Below are 19,615 nucleotides of genomic sequence, written 5' to 3' on the forward strand. Positions count from 1 at the left end.
CCCTCACCTCCTCCCTTGACTCTCTCTGTCCTCTCACGTCTCGTCCTGCCCATCCCTCCCCTCCTCCTTCATCTCCTCCCTCCTCTCTGGCTGTTTCCCCTCTGCATTTAAACAAGCTGCCATCATCCCACTGCTCAAGAAACCAACCCTTGATGCCACCTCTCCTCAGACCTACCGCCCTGTCACCATACTCCCCTTCCTCTCCAAGACTCTCAAGCAGGCGGTCCACCGTCAGCTCTCTGACTTTCTGTGCCAGCACTCACTCCTTGATCCTCTGCAATCCGGCTTCTGCACAGCTCACTCCACTGAGACGGCTCTCCTGGCTGACACTGACTCCCTCAGCTGTGCTCGGGCGGCCTCCCTCTCCTCAGTCCTCATCCTCCTTGACCTCTCCGCAGCATTTGACACCGTTGATCACTCCATCCTCCTCTCCTGCCTTGCTGACCTTGGAATCTCTGGGACTGCTTTCACCTGGTTCTCCTCCTACCTCAGTGACCGGTCCTACCAAGTGACATGGCGAGGCTCCTCATCCACCCCCCAACCTCTCTTCACAGGCGTTCCCCAAGGCTCCGTCCTGGGCCCCCTCCTGTTCTCTCTCTACACTCGCTCCCTGGGCCCCCTCATCGCTTCCCATGGTTTCTCCTACCACTTATACGCTGATGATTTTGAATTGCTATGTTTTAGCTAAAGTTGAATTTGTAATGATTGATGCCTTGTACTTCTCTGTATTTTTGCACTTTATTTGCACTTATGTTGTAAGTCGCCCTGGATAAGGGCGTCTGCCAAGAAATAAAAATAATAATAATAATGATGCCCAGATCTTCCTGTCTTTTCCCTCTTCTGACCCTCTCATCCCCTCTCGCATCTCTTCCTGCTTGTCTGCTATTTCCGCCTGGATGCACTCGCACCACCTCAAGCTCAACCTCTCCAAATCGGATCTCCTCTTTTCCCCCACTCTTCCTCACCCTCTGCTGACCTCCCCATGTCGATCCCCTTGGAATCCACCACACTCTCTCCTTCTTCCGCTAAAAATCTAGGAGTCACCCTCGATCCTGCGTTCTCCTACACCCAGCACATCATCACGCTGACACGCACCTGTAGATTCTTCCTGAGCAACATACGCTGGATCCGTCCCTTCCTCACCGACTACTCGACTCAGCTACTCGTCCAGTCACTGGTCCTCTCCCGCCTGGACTACTGCAACCCCCTCCTGGCTGGCCTGCCTGCAGCTACTACCCGCCCACTCCAGCTCATCCAGAAATCTGCGGCTCGTCTGGTATTCTCTCTGCCATGGTTTGCACACGCTACTCCACTGCTCCGCTCCCTCCACTGGCTCCCGATACCGGCACGCATTCAGTTCAAGACTTTGACCCTCACCTACCGCTGTCTCGACCACACTGCACCGAGTTACCTTCAGTCACTCGTCTCTCCATACATCCCCTCCAGACCACTGCGTTCATCCAGTGCCAGAAGACTAACTCTACCTCCTCTCCACTCCACTCTCCTTCCTCCAGAGCCCGCTCCTTCTCATCCCTGGTCCCTAAATGGTGGAACAACCTGCCCACCGAAGTCAAAACAGCAGAGTCCTTGACCTCATTCTGGCGCTTACTCAAGACGCATCTTTTCCGACAGTACTTGTAATATTAGTCCTCTATCCCTGCTAGATAGCACTTCACAGTTTTTATTATGCTTCTCGCGTTCTTGTTTTCCTCCTTGCTCCCTTTCCCGTAGCCCTTGACTGTGACCCTACATCTTGACAGCACTTAGCTTTCACCGTCCAGGATGTAGGACCTCACTTACTGTACTTGTGTAAATTGTAAATTGGAATTTGTAAAATGTATTTTGAATTGCTGTTTTAGCTAAATTGAATTTGTAATGATTGATGCCTTGTACTTCACTGTATTTCTGCACTTTGTTTGCACTTATGTTGTAAGTCGCTCTGGATAAGGGCGTCTGCCAAGAAATAATAATAATAATAATAATAATAATAATGAAGATTTGTCAAATTATTTGTAATATGATATACAAAGAAGTTACTCTTTCTATTAGACAATGATTATCTAAAAAAAGACCTCTTCAAGGTGTGTGTGACACCACTATAATGAATGTAGTACAGTCAGTCTGATTGACAACATCTCCAGAAAGGATTGTCTGGTTTTTCGAATAGCCCAGCATTACACATTAAACAGTAAACCTGTCCTATGAATCCACAATAAGTCTTTTTGTATTTAAACACAAACCTACTATAGAAGGTGAAAGTGGAAATTGTTCTTTTGTTTGTCAGAAACAGTTTGTTCTATTATGAAAAATTGCTATGGAAACTGTTCAGACAATGCAGTGTACAAATGCAGGATTTTTTGAAGGGGTATGAAATGAGTTTGTGGACCACTAAAACACCTTTGTTTCTTTTATTTACTGGAAAATGAAGTACACATTTATGGGGGTGTATGTATAAACATTCCTTACTGGAGCAACACAGCTGAGATAGATGTCACACAATAGAGCTGTTAAAAAACATGTGAAGTTAGGGGGGCAGGCAAAATAATAGTTATCTGTTAAAATGAATAATAAAAGTGAAGCAATAATAACAATAATGTAAAGAAAGCAAACTGTTTATTAGTGTTTGATGTTTATTATAATAAATGTGTGTTTTTTTGTGTCATTATATATTTGCTTTTAATCTAACAAAGTAACCAACTAAATAGTAACAGTCACATCCAGATAAGAGTGAGAAAGATGATTTCTCAGGAAGGAATTCTTCATTATAGATAAGACCAGAAGAGGGCAGTCAAACATCAGATTCCTGTGTTATGCTGTAATGCAGGCAAAGATTTATTGACCACATTACAGAGTCCCTTGAGAGCTTCCATCAGCTTGTTTTAAGCATTTATCTATATGTCCTCTACATTTCAGTATACTGATCAGTACAAATACTGATTATACTTTACGGCTACATTTCAGTGCATAGATCATTGGTCCCAGGGAGCCTCAATCCTTTGGGTTTTAATGTTTACAAATTAAGCCAATAAGTGGTCCAGTTAAATGATGCCATTATGGATGGGAACCAGAAGAAAATACTGAATTGGGTTGCAGATCCCTGCCATAGATTAATATTATTGTGTTTATTTAGGCATAAGTATAGTCTAAACTGGTTTTTAGAAATACACAATTCACAGTCTACATCATAATGACAGGCAATATATGCATCCTCCCAAAGGTATCTGAACTCTTATCTTATGTTTCTAGTGGGCAGCACAGTGTATTTCACACGGTAATATTAACAAACACTACATCAAAAGTTAGGTTTCACTATCATACACTAATCTTTCAGAGTTTTCTCTTTTAGCAAGATCATTTGCAAGTTTTCCTCCCTACTTTGCATTTTTAAAGACTACAGTGACCAGAATGCACTGCAGTCAAACGAGCAATTCAAACTTGCCCTAAGGTTCTGATTTGAAATAGTTCTCACGTACAAAGCCTTTTTCACATCTGTGTTCTCCTGCCGGCTAGGCCTCTGAGAATAATATTCCTTTTCCTTATTAAACTGTGTTGAAGAGGCTCATTTACTTCAAAGCTAAGCATTTTAGATGCAATTCAAGAACAAAATGAATTATTAATTGGGTCTGATTTCAAACACAGACAGTCTGTCCTGGTTTATTAAAGAGATAGTGTCGAAGTGTGTTACAATACTCAAACCTGAGCAAAAAGCCATAAGTCTTCTTTTAGCCAATCAGCATGCAAAAGTTATAGATGGGTTAGTTAATGTATATCAAGGACAAAACTCTCTCTTTGAACCACCTTAATTTCTGATTGACTTGAAGTAGAGTCATTGTAAATGGAAATTCAATGCAAAGGTACATCTAGCCACAATGCTTGTAATATTAAAGGGATTGTGGTAGTCATTAAGGCTAAGCTTACATCCTTTTAAAAACATTGTGCACAGCTGTCTTTTAGTATTCATCTGATGTACCAATACACTTGGTCTAATACTGCAAACTGATTTTCACCAATGTTCAGTGGTTTAGATTTGAGATATACACTTTATACTGATATATACACTGTATATGCATTTGAATTCAATTCTACAGATTTGTGTACAAATTATTTGCACTGAAATGCTTCCATTTTAATATTAGCATTACTTGTGCTGAATTGTGTTGTGCAGTACAAAACTGATTGTGCTCCCTCTCTCTCTCTCTCTCTCTCTCTCTCTCTCTCTCTCTCTCTCTCTCTCAAACACACACATACACACACAATCATACCTTTGGCATTGTGCCTCGGATCTTACCGGCCCTTTGTCGGTTTTTAAATTCTGCAAGCTTCACCTGGATAAATAAATAATATGGCCTCATATATTTTTAAAAGCTTCTTTAAAAACCTACTGACCAGACAATTCAGATTAATGCTGCATAATTTATCATAATTCCCAAGAATTGCATAATTGGTGCACATAAACATTGCTGAGTCACTACAAATTATACCATAGCTGTCCTGCTATTGTCTGCATAGGAGAATCTGATCATACAAATCTTCTACACAATAAAATCCAGGCAGTGTGTTTCCTGCAACACAATGCCTGGAGTGGAGACAATGATAGTGTATTTGGAAAGTGGGTGTGCTGTCTTAGTCATAAATTCCATCTTTAACTCTATTCAGTTTAGGGATAAAAACTATAGCTTGGCTGTTTTCTCCCATGAAGATATTTCCCTGTGATTAAGTAATGGCCTGGCTTGTGATTATGGTTTCTACCTTTTATTTAGTGTATATAACTGGAAACTAATGTATTACGTGTTACCTATAGCTGGCAACTGGGCAGGACTTTGCTAATTTTTAGTCATCAATTCGTTCTAACGGGAAGTGAAGCATTGCAAACAGTCTCCTTTTTATTTTTGGCATTGCCATGGTGACAGCTAATGCACTGTAGGGAATGCAGCATTTGCATAAACACTTCTTAAGAGTTGACAAACAGTTTGCATAAAATGGACATTAAATGATGTCTGTTGCTCAGTTAGAATATACCTACTCCTGCATCCTTATGGACAGTGGACAGTGGACAGTATTTACATAGTAATTTTGAGGTGCAGTGAAGCCAAATGTGTTTTTCTTCAAAAAGCTCTGTGTTAACGGTAACTGGAAAAAGTAATAAAGGCAAAAAGTCTGGCGAATGTGTTGAGAACTAACTTTTGTTAAGGTGAAGAGCTGGGTGACTCTCCTATGAGAGGTTGACCTTCGTACAATGGGGTCTTGTTTTTAGCAGGGCTGGCAAAATGAGGCATCCTGAGAGGGCCTGAAATAGCTGTAAATAGATCCGGCACAATCTTACGCTCCAGGTTTATCCACACGAGCGCATTATGGACAGTAGGGGCAGAAGAAAGGTGAACCTGTCGGTGTGTGAGCACCCTTTAGTGTTGCTATATTTAATTCCCCCTCCTCCTTTATGGGCTGGCTGGCAGAGCAGAACACAGGCAGAAGAAATGAAGCTGAATGAATTTGTTCATTCAGACAGGCGAGCTGCAAGGCAATCAATAATTCAGCGTTAGTAACAGACGGTGCACCTCAACTGGCACATGCCGGGTTACGGCTGACTGGTGTGCTTGAGCACAACAAAAAGGGATTGATTCATTTTGGGTTTGTTACTTTATAAAAGGATCTGAGGAAAACGCTGTTTTACATCCCGTCCATATTTGGCGCAAGGAGAAATGCCTCAGTTACTTTTGTTTAGTCACTATTTCAGTATAGATGTTCCAGTTGCCTTAGAAGACATTATTTTGTGGACTGTCAAGAAGGGTGTTCAGAAGGTTTTATTCTTGATGTTACTTTAAACAGCCTTTCACAACTAACAATTTCTTATTTCTTATGTATCTGAAGAATAGTTTCTCAAAAACGTCATGAACATCTTGGGATTTCCATAACAGATGCCAATATTTTGTTCAAACTTGTGATTGAGTTTTTGCTACATCAGTCCACAATCCTAGTGAAATAAACAGACAAGCATGACCCTTCTTCAAAACAGTCTTGAAACGACAAAGGTAGAGTACAGAATCGATGACTCTCTCTTAGTCTGGATACAGTTTGGGAAGCCTTGCGTTCAGCCAATGAAAAGGTATGTAGAGAAAGGTGTTGGAGGTCAGCCAGAGTGCAGACAGGTTCAGGACAGACTCTCACTGAAATGTCAAGGGATTGCACACCTTTGTGAGGCCTACAATAAGTATACCATAAAAAACATCAATTTCAGATCTTCTGCATAATTTATCTTCCTGATTAGTCATAGTTGAGGCTTTCAAAAAGTCCTAGCCTACCTTAGTCAGGAGTTGCAGTTATATTTTCCCAGACATACAGTGAGGGAAAAAAGTATTTGATCCCCTGCTAATTTTGTACGTTTGCCCACTGACAAAGAAATGATCAGTCTATAATTTTAATGGTAGGTGTATTTTAACAGTGAGAGACAGAATAACAACAAAAAAATCCAGAAAAACGCATTTCAAAAAAGTTATACATTGATTTGCATGTTAATGAGGGAAATAAGTATTTGACCCCTTCGACTTAGTACTTGGTGGCAAAACCCTTGTTGGCAATCACAGAGGTCAGACGTTTCTTGTCGTTGGCCACCAGGTTTGCACACATCTCAGGAGGGATTTTGTCCCACTCCTCTTTGCAGATCCTCTCCAAGTCATTAAGGTTTCGAGGCTGACGTTTGGCAACTCGAACCTTCAGCTCCCTCCACAGATTTTCTATGGGATTAAGGTCTGGAGACTGGCTAGGCCACTCCAGGACCTTAATGTGCTTCTTCTTGAGCCACTCCTTTGTTGCCTTGGCTGTGTGTTTTGGGTTATTGTCATGCTGGAATACCCATCCACGACCCATTTTCAATGCCCTGGCTGAGAGAAGGAGGTTCTCACCCAAGATTTGACAGTACATGGCCCCGTCCATCGTCCCTTTGATGCGGTGCAGTTGTCCTGTCCCCTTAGCAGAAAAACACCCCCAAAGCATAATGTTTCCACCTCCATGTTTGACGGTGGGGTCATTCCTCCTCCTCCAAACACGGCGAGTTGAGTTGATGCCAAAGAGTTCGATTTTGGTCTCATCTGACCACAACACTTTCACCCAGTTCTCCTCTGAATCATTCAGATGTTCATTGGCAAACTTCAGACGGGCCTGTACATGTGCTTTCTTGAGCAGGGGGACCTTGCGGGCACTGCAGGATTTCAGTCCTTCATGGCGTAGTGTTACCAATTTGTTTTCTTGGTGACTATGGTCCCAGCTGCCTTGAGATCATTAACAAGATAGTCCCGTGTAGTTCTGGGCTGATTCCTCACCGTTCTCATGATCATTGAAACTCTGCGAGGTGAGATCTTGCATGGAGCCCCAGACCGAGGGAGACTGACAGTTATTTTGTGTTTCTTCCATTTGCGAATAATCGCACCAACTGTTGTCACCTTCTCACCAAGCTGCTTGGCGATGGTCTTATAGCCCATTCCAGCCTTGTGTAGGTCTACAATCTTGTCCCTGACATCCTTGGACAGCTCTTTGGTCTTGGCCATGGTGGAGAGTTTGGAATCTGATTGATTGATTGCTTCTGTGGACAGGTGTCTTTTATACAGGTAACGAGCTGAGATTAGGAGCACTCCCTTTAAGAGAGTGCTCCTAATCTCAGCTCGTTACCTGTATAAAAGACACCTGGGAGCCAGAAATCTTGCTGATTGATAGGGGATCAAATACTTATTTCCCTCATTAACATGCAAATCAATGCATAACTTTTTTGAAATGCGTTTTTCTGGATTTTTTTGTTGTTATTCTGTCTCTCACTGTTAAAATACACCTACCATTAAAATTATAGACTGATCATTTCTTTGTCAGTGGGCAAACGTACAAAATCAGCAGGGGATCAAATACTTTTTTCCCTCACTGTATACACTAATATTCAACCAAAATAACTAAAATGTTCTTTTGTTGCTACATATGCCATAAAAAAGTTATGATTAGTAGTAAGGAATTATGGAGACCAGGAAAGATACCACACCAGCAGTAAATATCTCACAGCTGAAGGGTTATTGATTGACAGATCTTTGATTGTTTGAGTGCAGATTTTTATTGTTGTTGTAGATTCCTGGCATAACGTTTCCTCGTTCCAGTTCACCTGACACATCTCAACATCATATTGAACCTCAATAAAAACTCCATTAAGCATCATCATCATCGAAAAAGGGGAAGACCCCAATGATCATTTCTCTACTTGCCATTAAAGGTAAAGGTATGTAGTGGTTAATAATTGCTTCAAGTTCAGTTACAAGTCCAGTGCATTTTGATCACTGCGTCACCTCATCTATTTGTATCGAAGAGTGGATGCTGTCAAACTCGTAGTGGCTTAAGAAAGCTTTTGACCCACCTTTAAAAGCTTAACTGGACTTGCTTCCCATTTTGACTTTACACAAATGTATTTTTCCTACCTTTCCTCCATCCATTTTCTGTCAGGCAGGAGAAGAGACGGTTAGGAAGAGTTCAGACAGGGAAATAATTAGCCTCCAGCTGAGGTACATTGTGAAAGAAATAAAGTTGTAATACAGAAAGCTCAATCACCCTGAAACAAAATAAACTAGTCTGTCGGTTGAGAGTGGCAACTTCTCCAAACAGGGAAGAACCGGAAAAAAACAAGGAAAAAATATACAAAAATACTCTAAATGTCTTCTTCAGTGGAATGACGGGTTAAATAGTTTTTGAGAGAATTTGTTCCGTTACTGAGTAAAACTGAAATAAAATGTTAGGAGTGATTACATCCATGCCAGCAGTTCTTGTGATAAGCGTTGCTTTAGCTTTTATTTAGATGGACATCTACTGGTGGACCTGGGATTTCAAACACTTCAAACACTCAAAAAATGTTCTGACAATAGCTGTAGGTCTGGTACAGTAAATTGGGGTATGAAAGATTTGCATTTTCAGCCTCAGTCACACCTGTCAGGTAATTTCTTGGGTTGCATTAGGATGCATTAAATGAAACTAAAACATTTTTTGAGGGGAAAGCATGTATACCCAGAAAGCTACTGTCCCAATCAATATGATAAACATGCAATCCATCATCCTAGACCTATTATAGACCTCTTATCTGCATTCTTCTTAACCAACCCCTCCTAAACACAGGTAAGCTGTGACCCAAAGTTGGGAGTGTTGCCAAAGTGATTAAACTCACTACTTTTCTCTCCTTTCTTGGCCGCCTTCCTAACTAGAACTGGAATATGTGTGCAAGAAGCATGACTTTTCTGTCTCCCTCCCTATGTCCCTCCCTCCCTCTCTCTCTCTTTCTCTCTCTCTCTCTCTCTCTCTCTCTCTCTCTCTGTCTCTTTCTCTCCCTCTCTTGAATTACAGTAGCTTCCTGATTGCCTTCTGTTTCCCTCTCTCTCTCTCTCTCTAATTCTCCCAAACACACACACACACGCACGCACCACATAGGCAGCTTTTATTACCATCCGCCAAAGAGAACAAGGAGAGAAAACAACAGAGGGAGAGAAAGAGTGAGAGAAGGCTAGCAGAGTTCCCTCAGCTGATTCCCGAGGCCGAGGCAGGCATGGCAGCAGAGCCCAGCACCCAGCCAAGGGTACTCTTCCAAACCCCAGACAAGGTGGAAGCAGAAGCCCCCCATCGCAAACTGGGCAAGCTGACAGTCAAGTACAATCGCAAGGACCTGCAGAGGAGGCTAGACATTGAGGAGTGGATCGATGGGCAGTTACACCTTCTCTATGACTGTGAGGTAAGGCAGACCAGGCATTTGTTTCTTTATTTTAATGAGTTTTTGTGGCCATGCTAAAAGAGCACACTCAAGAGGGATTTCTGCTGATACGCCAACCTGCTCAGAGGACTTTAATTTGTGGCTGGGTGCTGTGTCAATAATTAAACGAAAAGAGTGTGTTGGCAGAGCTGAAGGGACTGGAAAGTTGCGTGCCTTGTTCGTTTCTCTGACATACTTTGCATTCTAGCTCTATGGCCATTGCTTACTAAGTAGTTTGAGTAGGCAGTTTAGTCTTTCTGAAATGGACCTGCTTACAGCCAACAACTAAAAAGCAGAGAGGTTCTTTTCTGATTGTCTATAAAACAATTTCATTCTAATTTGGCAGTTTGTTTACAGTATTCATATTATCTGTGAATGTATAAATGACAGAGAAATATACATTTATACCCACCATCAATTGTAAACTGTTCCAGTGCAAGTGGGCGTGATTTTATCACTTTAAAGTGTTTCCAAGTCTTGGGAAACATCACGACTACATTTCATAGACGTGCATAGACGTATCTCTTGAATGTTGATCGTGTTGGTTTCTATCGTGTAAACAGCTGTGGGTTACGACTCGGTGCTCGTGTGTGGGGGAAAATGGGAACAGCATGGGATTTAAAGTGTGTTTTATACATTCATCAAGATTAGCACCCCTAGTTTCTTAAATAAAAACGTGGTCTCTAATTAAGCTCATCTATGTACTGTGACAGGACAAAAGATTGTTTTATTGAGGGGTTCAGAGAAAGAAAATTGGTGAGAAAATCCCATGTTAGTAGAATTCTTGATATATTATGGATGTTTTACTCAGGTGGATACATTACACTATTATTATTATGTAATTTAGCCAATGCATTTATCCTAGGTGATTTACATGTGGAGATTATAAGAGGTTACAGCTCTACAGAAAAACAGCAACAAAAACATTTATATAACTGGTAACACTTTATAATAAGGTGATGTGATTCCTCGTGAATTAATGTATGAATACGACAGGATTAAAACATCAATTCCTAATGAATATCATCTGAGTTCTGATGTTGAGAACCTTAACCCTAACCCTAACCTGGTTACACATGTGATTAACATCAGAACTCAGATGCAGCACGTGACATATTCATGTGTTTATCCTGTGGTATTCATATATTAATTCATGAGGAATAACACTACCTTATTTTAAAGTGTGAGCATAAAGAAAGTAAAAGCTGGGATTTGGAACAGTCGCAAAAATGGGAAATATTGGTGTTATTCACATCAACAATAAAATGGACTGGCCGTACTGTAAAAGAATGTGCTAGGTGTCTATTTATATATCTTGTGCTTGTAGAAGAGCTAATGAATATAAACCCTATCAATCAAGAAAATGCATTGAAATTGAAGGTTTGTTCTTAGAGAAGACATTTACAATGGGTCCAATCAGTACATGGAAGCAAATACGACCACTGAGTTAATTTTCTCTCAAAGCAATGTGCTCCTTATTTCCCCCTGAACATTTGTCTTTATTAGCTGAGAGAGGAAGAGAAGATATTGAAAGAAAAACTCTATTCCCGGAATATTTTTCTGTTTTTTTTTATTTATTATTTTCCCCTTGGAAGAGCAGCAATCTTTTTGATTGAACTATTTATGACACATATGAAAAACATCAGTTTTAAAGTGCTTCACTGTACCCACCCTAGCAATAATAAATGCCAACAGGGGGTAAATCAGATTATTCGGTGTGCCGCCTGTAGTCTATAGGCCCAAATTAACGACTCGATGGGGTTGCTGTATTGAACTCCACGGGGGGCTGTCAGAAGGAACTACTTACAAAAAGGGCAGCACCCGAGAACGTAAAGATTCAAAGTGTGTTTGCATAATTGATTCCGCAAACGAAGATGTAGAATCCCATTACTAAATGTATCGAGGCCTTTGTATCTGTTTGTGAAATCCAATTAAATGTGTGCTGTGTTCGTTTGCAGCCGAGCCTCTTGGGAAGCTTGCAACTGTTAACTAGTACATGAGAGAAGTTATAGGTGAGAGGAGGTTGTTTGGTCAATATTGCTCATCCTATTTTTCGTTGGGTCCATCTGGAATGCGTACATAACATGGCACTGTTCCACTATACCCATCACCCAAGTCAAGAAGTGGCACCTGTTCTCAGTCCCTAATTTGGTTCTGGCTTCTGTGTTGAGTTTGAAGTCATAGTTTGCATAAGAAAATAAGAGAGTTACAATCGAGATGAATTCTACCTGCAGCTGTGCAGCCAAAGTTGGTGTTCTCGTTGCATGCAGGTGGGTCTCAGTATGCGAACACTTTAATGTAATGTTTCCTAAAATAATTCAACTATGAACAATGCCCTGCACTAATTGTTTTATTAAAAGGACTGGGTGGGCATCGTTCTTTAGTCTTTAACTGTTTACAAGTTTTAGATCTGCACCTTGCATGTTGGCAGATTAGACAATGTCCCCAAATTTAGTTTGACCTTAAAATACCTACAACTCAAAACGGAAAGTCACCACCTGCTTTCCAGATAACATTCTTTAATAGCAGCAAACGGTCAGGAAAGAAAAGGACTTTCTCTCGGAAAATAGATGCTTTCTTTAGAAGACTTGCTACCAGTTTGGCCTCGGTCCATTTGGTGAGCAGAGGAGCCAGTGTTAAGAAAGAAAAGGCACAATCAGGCAACACAATAACTGCGTCAGTGTACATCTAATAGTTCAAGAGCAAAGCCAAAAGGGCAACAAACAATGTAAGGATACAGGCTGTGTTCAACTGGATCTCATTCCACTGGCTGTGTGGGTGACAGGAGAGTGGGTGTGTGGCATGCAGTCAAGATCTTCAGTTAACAAAGGCTGTTGTCCAGAATAGCAGTGATCTGCACATTAAATTGATTCGGACTGCACAGACTAAGTGCTATGTGCTTTCATCTCAACACGAGTATAAACTTGATGAAGGACAAATTGTTAATAAACTACTTCAGAAATGTGTAATTGTGCATATCATTCCATATTGTTCTGTATGTTTATAACCACAATACAGCCACAATCTATTCTACTATTATTGCCTTAGATGAGAGAGGTGAACAGAAACACATTATGGATTTCTTTGTTTGGGTTAATTAGGACTCATTAGGCACACACACCACTACTTTGCAGGTCAGCAAAGAAGCAGTTGAGAGCATGCATCATGTCAACTGTTTTTTAAACAAACCCTGTCTGTAATAATTATGCATATTTTTTATCCGAGTAGAGTATGTGAATTTCTAAAAATAGCATGAAATGCAACCATAATATGACATACTTATTCCCCAAAGGATCCAGACTATGTGATTATGTGTCAAAGCATACCCAGTGCACGTGAGGCACAGTCTTTGAGATGAATCATCAAAACAATATGGAGTCACTAATCACACAATTGTTTGTTTAAAAAATGCCATTGCACCTTGTGAATCTGAATACAAACTGACTCTGTAACATTATCAGTAAAGTGTATCAGACCAACTGATCACATCTAACCGTTAAAAAAACAACAACATTTGTAATGCTAAGAATCTGAGTATTTATGACTTGTCTCATGCAGTTATTCAGCTTGGAAGGGTGGTTTAAAATGAATCATATCTGCAATAAAAATCTAGCCACTTTTCCCTCTATCCAAGGTTGTGATCAGAAAGCCTGCTGTAAAAAAACAAACAATTGCACACTTGAGTTGACAGACATATCCAGTAACCCTGATGTCCGGTTGGAATGAAACTGGAAAACTGGAAAATACGAGGTGCATCTAATCACCTTGTAAATATAGGACAATGATATCAGTATCATAACAGCACAATGGAAAATGGAAAACAGCAGTTGTGAAGGGTGGATAATGTCATAGCATATTATGTGCTTAATTTAAATGGCAAACATTATTATTAAGAAGCTTACACTGAGAAACACTGACTCTTACTTGGGGAGGAATTGCTGAATTATTTAAGAACATTTCTAATTTAGACATCTTTCCTGAGGCTGACATGCTGTTACACAGCCAGTGTGTGAATATCTTCAGAAATTGTTATATTGCCATTTACAACAAAGCAGCGAGAAAGTGTTTCAAATTTGAGTGTTTGACAACCCCTAGATTCTTATTTAATTTAAAAAAATGACAATTGCAAATTAATCAATGCATTTTATCAATTAATATGTTCATGGCAACCATAAAGGCAAAATACTTGCATTATGCATTATACTGTAGCATGCAGTAGTCTCAAATATAATTTAATTAACAGACATTGGTTGACTAGTCATTCCACCACAATTAATTACAATTCAAATGAATACAACTAAGCCATATCAACAAGTCCCTTTACCAAAAAGTTTGTTTTGGCATACATTTCTTGTTTATTCTCTTTGGGAGTTTTCAGGTGAGGATTTCATTGACACAGAAAGCAATTGTGAACTGGACAAGCATGGCTGAGGGAATGGGGCCCTATATTTGGAAGCATAAACATGTAATTCTGCCATTCAGGGAAGAAAACAGGGCTCCTCTCTTTTATCTACCACAGCAAATGTGAATGGGGGGTAATAGTCTAGGGTATGTATGAGTTGCTTGGGTCGTGTAGCAAGTCCTTCTCCTCGGTGTGCTTGCAACCTGTTCACCCAGAAAATTGTGCGTAATGGAAAAAAACCCTCTCATTAGGGTTTCATCCATTATTGGAGGTTGGAACTATTCCAAAGATGCCCTTTCTCATGGTCTTTGGGGAAAAACAAAGCAAAATAAAAGCGGATTAGTCACGGAGCAACTTCTGAAAAGCAATCTTCTTTTAATTGAGATCCAACTTAAAAAAATGACCCCTTTACAAATGACAAACAAACTAATCTGGTTCAGTGCAACGTCAATTTAAAATGTTTAATAAAATGGAGGTCTGCAGAGAACAGGAGCACAAAGCCTAGAGACTTTGTTACCATGGCTGCATATCTCAGAGCAAGGGTTCGTATGGGATTTTGCCTGGGGAATCACCTTTTCAGACAATCTTTGCAACAGAAATCCACTTCTGTAGTACTGTCAGGCCAAATAGCATTAGAGAGGAAAAACAAAAGACTAAAATATGATATATAATATGTGAAATATGAAATATAATACATAATGTGTCTGGGCTTTTTATGGAGACCTCGGTTTTCAGATTTAGAGTCACTGTATGTCCCACTGATATAGACCCGTGTATAGCATTTAGAATCAGACTGATAATGTACTTCCTTGCAGAAACAATATTTTCAGTCGCGGTAAGATTTGTATTGATCTTCCTGATGTTGTTGCCTTTTAATTTTACCTTAGTATTATAATTATTATAATATTAAAAATAAGATGTCACTTTCCTCTTGCTGTTTCGTCAATAATAATATTTAGAAATCTACATACAGAACATAAAAATGACTTTTTGAACCTCAGCCAACTAGAATGTTTTTCTTAATTATTCTCTGGGTTCCCACTCCTTCCTTTATTATCATACCAACATTAAGTCTGATGGTCCAGTAATGAGAGAGAGCCTTGTTCACAAACCCACATCCTTATCCTGGGCATAAGTGCCCTGTTAGAGTCTAGAGACTAATTGAAACCCTTTTCCAGCCTAATTCCCGGACACCAGCTAAATTGTATGGGCATCCCATTTGTTTAGTGTCTGTCTTACAGTCATATACTTCACCTACTTAGATTCAAGCTCAGCAAACACTACAGCTATTGTGCAGCTTTGGAAACCTATTTTGGAGGAAGAAAAATAAAACAACTCTATAGACTCAAACCACATTAAAGGCAAATCGAAAGCCATAGCATGCAGACATCATTGATGACTCAAAACCAGCAGAACAGGTTGTAAATGCCACTAATTAACAAAGGAAATGATGTCTCATCGAATCCGATTACATTTCGATCAAAATCATTCAAATTGTAGGCTAAGTTAGAGCCCCGAGGAAAATAAACGGCACCTGTTTTTCTGGTCTGCATCTTTCATTCAACAGATGTACAAATTATATCGTTTCTAAATTAAAGCTTGGAGTATTTAATGTGACAACAAGAGGAACAAATGGGGGAGCTGTAAAAGGCATTTTTATACTCTACTTTAAAGTAAATAAATGCAAATAAGTTAAAACCTCCGCCCCCCCTAATTATTTTATGAATTTCAAGATGGAAAACCTGTCAGTCATGGATCTTTGCCCTTTCTACATTTCTTTTCTCACTTTCAAGTACCAAAGCAAAACTGTGCCAAAAGAACAGTAAATGTAATTGTAGTTGTTCTATAATTCAATAGATTTTTTCCATTTATAGTATTTGGTAACTTCTGTAGGAATATTTCCTCTAAATAATGGCAGTTTATTAGTAGCATATTAGTGTAGTTATTGTGTACTTTATTACTTAAAGAAACCTATAACAAACAAAATATACAGTGCCAAATATATATTGTCATGTTGTGAATGTATACAACAACAACATTAACCTTTGAGAACAACTTTCCCAGTGCGTGTGATTGTGTTTAAACATGTGGGTCAAGCAATGCCAGTATGTGACGACATTATTTCCTCTCTCATATCTAGGAAGAGGATATTCCCGAGCTAGAAATTGATATCGATGAACTACTCGAACTTAAAGATGAGCAACAGCGATCAAAACTCCAGGTGGGCAATGAGAGGTCTTTTTCCCCTCCCACTTACCCTTTCATAAAGCCCACATAAGGATGCCTACAAGATACCAAGATTTCTCAAGACTGCTTTCTCATTTTATGCTACATTCCACATATATCTAAGTCATCTATGTGAGTTTTATAAGATACAATATTTGTAGAAATGGAGACAGATGTCAAAAATGTTTTTTACAGGCATGTACTCTGACAGTATATTTACCAAAGGTTAAAATAAGGAAGACCTGAAGCACAGAAAAGCCTTTTACTCTGAATCTCATATTATTCAGAAGTGAATATTAAACAAAATATTGTCCTGCTTTGTTTACAGGAACTTTTACAGGAATGTGGCAAGCCGAAAGAGGTAAGAAAAATTAATGTAGGCCTCTGGGACTAAAACTGAAAACAAGAATAAAATGTTGTTATATTATAATAATTTAACAAGTACCAAAAACTTGTTAAAAATATATATTATTAAGTCAGTAATTCATCCTTGTGGGTTTAAACTATCAATGTCTTTTAAATTAGTGGATTTAGAGGAAGTGCAACACTAGTAATAGTAATTTACGTCAGCCCTAATTACAAGTCTTCTCAGAGCAGCTGTCTATACCATACACTTATGGCTTAATGTATACGCGGAAATTAGTTACATTCATTCCTGATGATCGGTGACAAACAAAAAGAGTTGCATTCAACACTTAGTTTCAACCATTATTTTAACCAAGACAACTAAATTTGACCACAGTTTCTACTTGTGTGTTTGGTACTTTGTCAGCTCTAGAAAAGTAAAAACATGTGCCTGTGAAAAAGCCACTGTAGAAGCAAGCAAAACAGAAACAAACAACCAAAGCATTATGGGAGGAACGGTCAACAGCAAAATTAGCTTTGTACCTATTACAGTGCATGAAGATTGAACCTAAACTACAGATTTCACCTTTCCCCCCCCCATCACAAGGACTTTATCAATGGACTGTTGTATCGAATTAAGGGGCTTCGGAAGATGTCAGTGCCCCAGAGGAAATGAGCAGCGAGGAACTGGAGGATTGTGAAAATGTGACGTTACCATTTCTGGTCGTCTGGATGTTTTTATGTACTGTCTACATGTTCTTAACAGAACTAATGTCAGGATGGTGGGGTCCTTCTCTGTACACACATGGGTCAATGTCAATCTCAACGGAGAAGGCCTTCTGGACTGTTTCTGAAAACTATTTATGGACATTTTGACTTTTTGGAATCTTTGGGCGTATAAATGATGCAATGTGTTTATTTGTTGTTGTTTTTTTGTGAATTAAAAGAAAGAAAAACAAGTTGACCATTTTTGGCTTATTAAATACACAATGTCTTTCGTGAGTAGGGGACAGTTGTGCTTTTTATTGTATTTCTATGTTCTTATAACAGTCCATTCTGTGTGAGTTTCAGTGGTTTGTAATGAACAGAGGAAATCAGAAGAAAAGTCAATTGAAAAAAGCCACAGGCAAGCTAGCTCTTTATTATTTAGGTTCATAATTGTTTTTATAGCCTTATTTTATGTGCTAGAGATGATTTTCATTCAGCATTTACACTTGGGTCGTTATTTGCAACTCTGGCAGATTATCTTCCAAGAGGATGTTCATTACACAGAAGGTAATTTGCGAGAAATAGCATTCAATTATTGCTCTGAAGAGCCCTAATTATAGTACAGGAAGTTGCTTAGCATACGCAAAAAGTGGGTATGGTACATAATAAGTCTTTCAGATGTTTCTATTCTTTCCCTTCTCTCTTTACCAAATTTGCATTACTTTTATTTTCTTGCTCTAAACTTAATGAAAGTACGTCATAGCATGTCTAGCATATAACTACTTTCACACTGACTGCAGGCCCTTTGAACCCCTACTAAACTGGTAATTAACTCAGTGCTTTGATAAAATGTGCCACCTAATCACTTTCTTGTCATGATAGCAGTAATAAATATGCACCCTGAGCCAAACTTTGCTTTGTGAAATTATATTTAAATTATGATGTATTTTTGCATGTGATGGTAATTATGGGTCATGCACATTTTTTGATTGTCCTCAATAATAAAAAGCTGGGATTTGAAATGCCTGAGACAAGTGGAGTGCAGGCCAAGAATCATTTTCGGGAATCCACTAAAGCTCTTATCTGTGCCTGGGAGTCAAACTGGGCAACCTATCAGCAACCTAATTTGTGGCACAGATAAACTATCAGTATCAGTATTTGCAACCTTCTATTAATACATTAATACAAGTGTTATGTAGGCTAGTACGTCCTCATACTCTCCAATAACAACTATAAACAGTATTTTTGCTTTGGTTGTGCGAAAGTGAAACAAATTGAATATAGTTACTTTCACAGGTGACTGAAATAGAACAACGAATGTATTGAAATGAATGTTACATTAAAAATCATAAAGGCACACTTTTGCCAACAGTCTAAGGATACGTTATAAGTTGTATTTATTTATTATTTATTTTCAACCATAATAAATGCAGCATCCAGTTCTCGATAACACCCACATGCACAATCAGGCTATTAAATTATGTTTTTTTCTTTTTTTCTTTATAACTTCAAATAACCATAAGCCATCATTCAACTAATCCTAGCTGTATATTATTTTTGAACAACAGCTGGTGTAATTTTCTTTTATATATTGTTTTTTGTTCTTAATTGGAGTGAAAATCAAATTAATTCAATTCAATCGACATATTTTTCTCGCTCACTTTCCTTTCACTTCTTCTAAGGCATTTATGTCAATAGAACGTCCATAGCTCAGGTTCCTATGCTGATGAATTAACAGGTAACTGTCCCTTTCACACCACCTGACCATCGGCTGTGACTACAGCCCTCCTGGTTGTGTGTGCCTTCCTTGATTCATCAACAAACAACAACTTCCAGCACCAAACACTGAGAGTGTCACTTCCGGTCCCATTACATTTGTGCATCGCAAAACACTCTTCTCTAGCTCTTTCTACAATCTATTTACATCCCTCACACTCTCTTCTATTTTCATTTCCATATTTTCTACCATCTTGTTTACATGTAAACTAGAAACTCCTATCTCGCCCCAAGTTGAGTGAGCTGCTCAGCACTAGGTTTCAAGGTCTTATTCCCATCGAATTGGGGGGATTTCAGTTAAATCTGGCAATTACAAATACGTACCAAACAAAGAAATAAAATGACAGTGGGCTTCTTGCACATGAATTCAACTCACAGAAGAAAAGTCATGATTATGC

The 19,615-nt window shown here is 39.2% G+C and overlaps 1 protein-coding gene across 2 annotated transcripts; it reads left to right on the top strand.

Moving 5' to 3' along the window:
* Positions 1-9,315: 9,315 nt before the first annotated feature.
* ppp1r14d (protein phosphatase 1 regulatory inhibitor subunit 14D) lies at positions 9,316-17,692 on the top strand. 2 transcript variants are annotated; one of them, XM_066694652.1, is made up of 4 exons: positions 9,316-9,742; positions 16,303-16,383; positions 16,717-16,749; positions 17,161-17,334. In XM_066694652.1, exons 1-4 carry the CDS (start codon positions 9,560-9,562, stop codon positions 17,164-17,166), a joined length of 303 nt encoding a protein of 100 aa, XP_066550749.1. In that variant the 5' UTR covers positions 9,316-9,559; the 3' UTR covers positions 17,167-17,334. The 2 variants fall into 2 exon arrangements, with proteins under 2 accessions (XP_066550749.1, XP_066550748.1); XM_066694651.1 differs by lacking the exon at positions 17,161-17,334 and adding an exon at positions 17,341-17,692 and having other exon boundaries at positions 9,318-9,742.
* The last annotated feature ends 1,923 nt before the right edge of the window (positions 17,693-19,615 follow it).

This window comes from Amia ocellicauda, chromosome 21, assembly GCF_036373705.1.
Source record: "Amia ocellicauda isolate fAmiCal2 chromosome 21, fAmiCal2.hap1, whole genome shotgun sequence".
Taxonomy (NCBI): domain Eukaryota; kingdom Metazoa; phylum Chordata; class Actinopteri; order Amiiformes; family Amiidae; genus Amia; species Amia ocellicauda.